Source organism: Phoenix dactylifera, chromosome 15 (assembly GCF_051530095.1).
Source record: "Phoenix dactylifera cultivar Ajwa chromosome 15, Ajwa_hap1_PhDact_Kaust_v1.1, whole genome shotgun sequence".
Classification (NCBI taxonomy): Eukaryota; Viridiplantae; Streptophyta; class Magnoliopsida; order Arecales; family Arecaceae; genus Phoenix; species Phoenix dactylifera.
Genome location: NC_143204.1, coordinates 14017753 through 14025270, shown reverse-complemented (window position 1 = coordinate 14025270; position 7518 = coordinate 14017753). Strand labels below are relative to the sequence as shown.

Here is a 7518-nt window from a genome sequence, read left to right as displayed (position 1 = left end):
AGATTGCTATGAAAAGAAAAGCGGAAGCGGAAATCTAATGGAAGTAGAAATCTACACTAACTTGAAATCTACACCCCGGATAGCACTTTACAGTTTGTTGCAAAATTTGATCTTAAGGAGAGTCCAACCTCCCGGCCAGAAATCATGGACAAGATATCTTCCTGAGTAATTCACTTTCAGGTGCCCAGACCTGTAAATCCAAAAGGTTTAGTGCAGTTTAATAAATGGAGCCTTAACATTATGCACATTTGGATGTTTGAGACATCCACGCAGTGCAAAATTTCCCTCCAGTTCTCATCCTGTGCCACTGAATTTCATTCTTGTAAATAAGCAAATTGCTTCATTTCAGCAGGATGCTACATTAATCTATTACACATGAATCTACTAACAGGTAACCACTATGCCAGACCCGAGCCCCACCGGCAAAAGATGGGAATGTTTGAGGTTTGGTAAATGAAGCTCAAAGTATAAAATGAGTCAGCATACCTCCAACAGTGACACATTTATCAAATGGAAATCAGCATAGAATGATTCCTATACTCAATTAATCGATGCCAACTGCATTCAGGTAAAACTGAATGCACTTTTCGCTTCTGAAGATCTGATAGAATTCAATTCAGCTGCCAACTTCTGTCCTTCCCCATCCTCAGTGAGTTCAAGTTTTGCCCTGCAGCCCCACAAAAGCAAGGAATGAGTTTATTCATGGTCCATTTCTTAAACTTCAAGACATTATTTTAAATTACAGGGGCCACTTAACAGAGCTGACCTGCATTTCTCTTGCAATGGAAGGAAGCCATTTCTCTCCTCTGACCTTTTTCAGTTCCAAAACTCTTTCTTCCTCTTTCTTGGTTGCTGCCTTTGCTGCAGCTTCTTTAGCTTCAAATCTAGCCAAAGATCGCTGGCATGCCTCTCTCGCTGCATCCATAATATTATTGCCATCAACAACGACAGATTGAAGTTGGCATCTGAACTGCACCAAAGAAAGGATGACTAAAACCATTATGAATATCAAAACCACAATCAAACAGATAAGTGTGTGATAAGACGGAAAATGGCATACCTTCTTTGATTTCTCATCAATTTCCTCTCCTGGTAGAATTCTTGGTTTTTTTTGTGGTTGTACATGTGTATCTGGCAACATGCATCAAGCTTGAATTCCTAGTTTATGTTAGAAGTTAATATGTTTTACTGACAATGACAAACTAATATGAGTAGAATTAGATGAAAAATCATACCAATGGGATCCAAAATTATGCCAGGAGGTGCTTTTCTGAATAACTGAATGCCACCACCATTTGATTGAGGAATGTCATTGGACAGAGGGATAGGATTTATCACCATCTCAAGACTCTTCTCTAACAGATCATCAAGAAGCTTTTGTGCCTGTCCATGATATGCTAAAACTTGAATTCTCATCTTCACCAAGAAATAGAATTGCACCACACTTATTTGATCTTGAAGATGGGGTTGGTGTTGACTATTTAGGCAGGAAAGGAGATGTTTATTTGTACCGAGAGCAGTAGAACGAATTCTTTTTGTTCAAGTTTGGATTAATGTAATATCTCAAAGGTACTTATAGAGCTTCTTGCCAGCACATACCAAACACATTCTTTGGGAATCACTTAGTCTTAAATGTTACATAATGGAGATAACTTGCAAAAAAAAAATGTCACGGGTATCCATTGGTTAATAGACCTCCACCCCTCATGTAATCCCCAGTAGACCAAATAAAAGGAAGGAATTATCTGGCAAGTAATGAAAATGTTGAACACAACCAAATGAACTTATTTGATGTCATTGGAGAATTGAACAGTATGAAAATGATGAACCACAACCAAGGGAACTTATTTGACGTCATTGGAGAATGGAATGGTAACTAACATGAGAACTTCCTGAAAAAGTACAGGAGATACTCTAGTTGCAGTGCATATGAATTAAGCCCAGGTTTTCGATTCCCTAACTCCCTAACACTGACTACAAATGAATTTTTGCTAGCATTCCAGTAAAGATCCTCGGTGTATATTATTTGAAAATGGTCTAGCACTAGTTAACAAGCAAATTTGCAATAAACTCTAAATCAGATTGTGGAGGAATGTTCTGGTATAATCATTTGCATTTTGTTTTACATTTATACTCAGATAATCATGGGGCATGCTTAATTCGATCATCTATTTTAAGCCCATAGTACTGTTATTTGCTAGGTCTTCCAAGCAATTGTTGAATTAGTAATACAAAATGATATCTAATGCAATATGAGGTAGCATTATGCAGGTTATATTAACTGCCACAGGTTATTAATCCATGCAGAAGAAAATATTTAGCAATATTCTTGTTATTTGAATATTACTCAATTTCTTGTGCTAGTCTTATCGAATATAGGAGAGTCTGAAGTTTCATCTCTTAGTATCAGATGATCAGGTGGCTCTTTGAGTTAATGTTATAAATGAGATCTCAATACAGTGGTAGATAGCATTAGACAGGTAATAATATCACCTCTGCAAGAGACTGCACAGCTTTTTAATCCATGTGACAGAAATTTGGCAACAGTCGTCTTATTTGAATACCATTCAACATCTTTGTAGAAGGAGTTAAAATTATTAGGCAGTGTGCATTGAAGCCTCCTAACATCAAACTCGTTATCAACAATAGTTGCATTTATCAGATGTAGGTTTTGGATACTAACAAACAATACTAGAATTTTCTGAATAAGGATTTACTGAACCACTAATATTTTTTTTTAAAAAAAAGAGCTTTGCATGAGCACTAAATCAAGAATCAAATCTGAGAATCGCAGAAGACAATTGATCAAATTAGCAATAAGGAAGACCAATTTAAGTAAATTATAATCCCGGAGGGGGACTCGATTACGGGGACTAAGTGGATTCGTGACGCCGGGCGACAGGGCAATGGTCACCCCCTACTCGGGGATATCCAGAGCTTGGGGGCTGGCTACAGATCATTCTAAATGGCCCATGTGTATCGGGAGGCGAACTCGGCAGCAGATTGGTCGCCTCTTTTACTGCTCACCACTCGAAAGAGGTTTTATGGACAGAGACTGACTCTGCTCCCCCACCCTTATGTACTCTTATTTCTTTTGATTCTGAAGGTAGAACTCATGCCAGGTTGATGTGAGTTACCATAATACCCCCCCCCCCCAAAAAAAGTAGCCTCACAAATAACTCTCTAAATGTACCATCTAGATTCACAGTCGAACATTTTAGACTTTACTGGCTCGATCTTACCCCTCAAACAAGGTCAAACCGACCACTCAGAATAAAGCAAGGTAAATACTCAAGCTTGACCTCAGATGTAAATGCTGTACTTTACTTTTAACCCTCAAACAACATCAAATCAACTCCTCAAAACAAAGTACTCAAGTTTGACCTCACATGCATAAACTATACATACAAATAACTGAACTACACAATTACACTTACACAATTACACTAAAGGGTCCATATCCGACAAAAAAAATGCATACAGCCACAGTACAGAAAAAGGAAGACAACAGGTTATTGAAGGTTGAAGCATGTGGTATAGCCTTCATTCTCTTATTTAATTCTCAGAAGTTTGGTACTACTATCATTCCAAATTTTTCACAAAACTATAAACAAATGCAAAGAACACCTTGCTCAAGCTCAAATTAAAGCAAAGGGCATCTAAGGCCTCATCAGAAGATCTGAAAGGCCACTCAATCCTCTTCCACTATTAACAGTCTTCATTCGGTTTTTAAGAAGAAAAATCTTCATTTGCAACATCCCACTACACAACAGATGCCTTTGGTTTAAAACTTGATCCCTCTTATGAAGGTCATCTTTGGTAAATATTTCCCAAGTGGTTTCCAAGCAGACCTTTGGGTTTTAAAATCATTATTTTCTGAATTAAATTCTAGTCCAAGACAAAAGACTTCATCAAGCAATTAAAGCTAAAATTCCAATTCAACCAAACAGTCAACCTAAAGATCAACAAGAAAAAATAGTATAATCTGATCCCTGAAGCAATGCATTTTTGAAAATCCTTTTTTGTTTTCTTTATGCAACCCATGAAAAATACCTTTCAGTACCTATTTTAACTAAACTAAGTTCTACTAGTGGTTCAATCGAAAAGCTTCAGAAACCTGAAGGCAGCATCAGATATATAAGACAGAATGTTCCAGTCAGATGGACCCCATCGCTGTAAACCAACTCAGCATCAAATTAGTTAACTATTTTTAGTCCCAATGAACTAAATAAAGTGAAAAGAAGCTGACCGAAACCATGGGTAGGGAAAGTAATAAAATTGGCGGTACTAGGGCCAATTAAAACAAGAGCGATTGTCTTGTTCATTTGACGATTATACAAGTAATATAGGTTTTATATGCTCCTTCTAAATATTTCATTTCACTTGGTCCTTGGAAAGCGACAACCATGAAATGCTGAACCATGTTGAACTAGCTAATTCGAGGCATAGTGAACCGAACCAGTTGGTTACTGGCACGGTTCATTTGGTCGATACAAAACGGAAGCCTTACCGCACCTACAGAGGGAGAGGGAGAAGGAGAGAGAGGAAGAGAGAGAGTTAGGGAGGAAGGGAGGGAGAGGGAGAGGGAGAGGAAGGGGGAGAGAGAGAGAGGGAGAGGAAGAGAGAAGCCGAGAGAGAGGGCTCAAAAGTCCTTATCGGAAGTTCCGAACAGGGGATCTTTTGTTTCATTTCGAAACTGAAGATCCCTATTTAAGTGAACTTGGTAAACCATTTGGCGACATCAATTTTGAAATTGGCAAAAAAAAGGTACATCCCCAAACAACATTGCACAGGCCTATATAGTACCATACCAGTTGCCAACCAGTATGGGCCCTGATACTAGTTCGGCGAACCTTAGCAACAATAATTGATTATTTCAAGTACATATCAGCTACATCTTGTGTACGCTATGCAATAATGGCTATCAAATCTGTAATTGAAGATTCAAGCATTGCAACATGAAGCAACAGATCCACGCAAGCATTCGGATGCATAGAGAAGCACATAAACTGATTATTTGATTGCCAATAAATCTTGTTTATCACATTAAAAGCAAATGCTTTGATAAAACGTTTTGCTTTAACAGGGATTGCATAAGAGGGGTTGAAAAAAGGTTCTGCCTGTGCACACAAAACTTGATAATTAGTAGTAGTCATGATTTAGCCCCTTGAGGTTAAATTTTTCCAAGAGCTCAGGAGTCTCATGAAGTCATGGTAAGAAGGGAATCACGCTACAGGGGGGGAAATTGGAAAGGACACTTGATTCATGATGGCAAAACATCATAAGTCAACAGGTCAAGAATCCTAGTCAACCAACTTGGTAGATGAAGCAACAAGTTTAAATATATTCTATATATTTTTTAGGAAGCTGTGCAGAAACCAATCATTATAATGTGCCAAAGAAAAATCTTAATTTAATTTAGTAATATGCAAGCATTGAATGAAAATCATGTCGAAAGTTGTAAGTAAAAGGTATTCATGGGTATAGAAGATTGCACTTCTTTAAGCCATCTGAGTTATGAGAGACTGTTTTCTACTAACACTTGAGCTTACCATATTTCAATATCATTCATTATAACTTCTAGTATCGCAGAGCCCAACACATTAGATGGAATAGTATTTGCTAAAGTCATCACACCTCTACTAGACTAAATTTCAAAGTTTACAGATAGACAAGCATTACATTATTCAAGAAATTCGGTTTATTTGCCAGCTAAACTAATTCCCGCATGAAATTGGATACCGGAAACGCACAAAAGGAGCATTCTTTAACAATTCCTTCCTTCAAAGCATGGATAGATAGGGAAAAATCTCCTTTTTAATAGAACGTGCAAGCCAAGCAAATTAAGAAGGTGTTGGACCTCCATTGGATCGATCCTAATCATCAAAAGCTTCCATCTTTTCACAATTAGCAACAGAATGATGGAAATCTCTCGAAGAAACAGAGGGAGGGGGGGGGGAGTTTATACCTTGATCTGGTAGAGCTTGAGACCAGGGGTTTGGGACTTCTTTAGCTGCCCGTTGCGGGGGTCGTCCGGGGCCGTCGAACCGCCGGCGACCGATTGGGGCGTGGCGGGGCGATTGGAGGTGGAGACGCCGAAGTTGACGGCGGCGACGGAATCGATGGCCGCCTTCCATTCGGCGTCGCCGTCCTCCTCCCCACTGCTGCTCGCCGAACTGCCGCCGCCCATTAAAATTTCTTTGGCTCTGCTGCTGCTCGCACGGGAAGGTCACCTTCGCTAGCGCCTGATGCCTGGTTTTGAAGCGGAAAAGCAAGAGGCATGGATTTCGGAAGATGAAGATCGGACGGTCGCTGAGAGTCTCCTCTTTTGGAGGGTTGGGTGGAGTGGCGTTGAGGGGGGAGCCCGGGGAGGGGATGAAAATATATTTAATTATTAATTTTGTAAAAAAATAAATTAATTTACAGATCTCTTGTAATTATATTTCTGATCTAAGTACAAAACTAGCGGAGGTCTAAATAGATATATATTGGATGTGAAAAATATGTATAAGATATTCATCAAATATATATTAGGCATCCAATAAATATATATTACTGGCCATATTTAAGTCAAGAAACAAAATTATTCAAGAATCCAAAAATAATTTGATTTTTTTTATAAAATTAATATTTAAAAAGATTTTTTATGCAAAATTCACTAATCATTCTTGTAAAATATTTAATATATTTCAAATTAGTTTCATAAGAACCTGTCACCCACCCAAGGTTTTCATCTTAGTAAAAAGAGAGTTTTATCAGGTCTCTCACTCTCTCAAGCTATATTAAAAATATAGATTTATTATATAAATACATACATAGTTATTATAATATTAAATAAAATATAAATAACATACATAACTATTGTAATATCAAATAAATTTTATACTATCACAAAGAATCATAACTATATTATAATACACTTATTTAATTATTAATATAATAATCTTTGATATCACTATTATATATATTATAATTATAATAAACAAGATAATTTGTATTTTAATAATTTTATTATATTTTCTATAAAAAATAACTAATAATCAAAGTTATATCATATTTTCTATTATATAATAATTATTAGTTATTATAATCATACATTTAATATATATTTACGATTAAAGCAATATACTTTGTAATTATAATATCAAGCAATTTTATAGTGATACATTTAATATAGTAATTATTCCTAAGCTAATTTAATAGTAATTTGATGTTATTTCTATTATATGATAATTATTAAAAAATGATAATTATTACTTTATAATAAAAAAGATATATTATTATATAATTATTGCTATAATGAGATAATAATTATTTAGTAAAATAAATATTGCTATCTTGATCATGATATACATATCTAGTTATGATTGTTGTATCATAATCATAATCATAAAAAATTTAATTATACTATAAATCCTGTTAATAATAATTATTAGTTATTACAATAATACTTATTATAAATATATTAGATCATGATACAGTAATTTGGCCACATCCATTTCCATCCGCCATCGGCTG

General features: G+C 36.0%; 1 protein-coding gene across 2 annotated transcripts; it reads right to left on the bottom strand.

The window, feature by feature from the left end:
• Positions 1 to 305: 305 nt before the first annotated feature.
• Positions 306 to 6375, bottom strand: LOC103720756 (uncharacterized). Of its 2 annotated transcripts, none has more exons than XR_015973613.2 (5): positions 5969 to 6375; positions 1236 to 1383; positions 1061 to 1131; positions 767 to 990; positions 306 to 667 (listed from the first exon to the last, which is right to left on the bottom strand). XR_015973613.2 is itself a non-coding variant. In XM_008810623.5 (5 exons), the coding sequence occupies exons 1-5, from the start codon at positions 6188 to 6190 to the stop codon at positions 656 to 658; spliced, it is 657 nt and encodes a 218-aa protein (XP_008808845.3). In that variant the 5' UTR covers positions 6191 to 6374; the 3' UTR covers positions 306 to 655. The 2 variants fall into 2 exon arrangements, 1 of the variants encoding a protein (XP_008808845.3); XM_008810623.5 differs by having other exon boundaries at positions 767 to 970; positions 5969 to 6374.
• Between the last annotated feature and the right edge of the window lie 1143 nt (positions 6376 to 7518).

Bases quoted from the DNA above. Each gene is read 5' to 3' on its own strand.
- LOC103720756 (XM_008810623.5), bottom strand. From the start codon at position 6,190: ATGGGCGGCGGCAGTTCGGCGAGCAGCAGTGGGGAGGAGGACGGCGAC. The intron at 1,384-5,968 runs GTATAAACTCCC...TATCATGGACAG, and splicing joins TCAAGCTCTACCAGATCAAG to GCACAAAAGCTTCTTGATGA. The intron at 1,132-1,235 runs GTATGATTTTTC...GCATGTTGCCAG, and splicing joins CATAATTTTGGATCCCATTG to ATACACATGTACAACCACAA.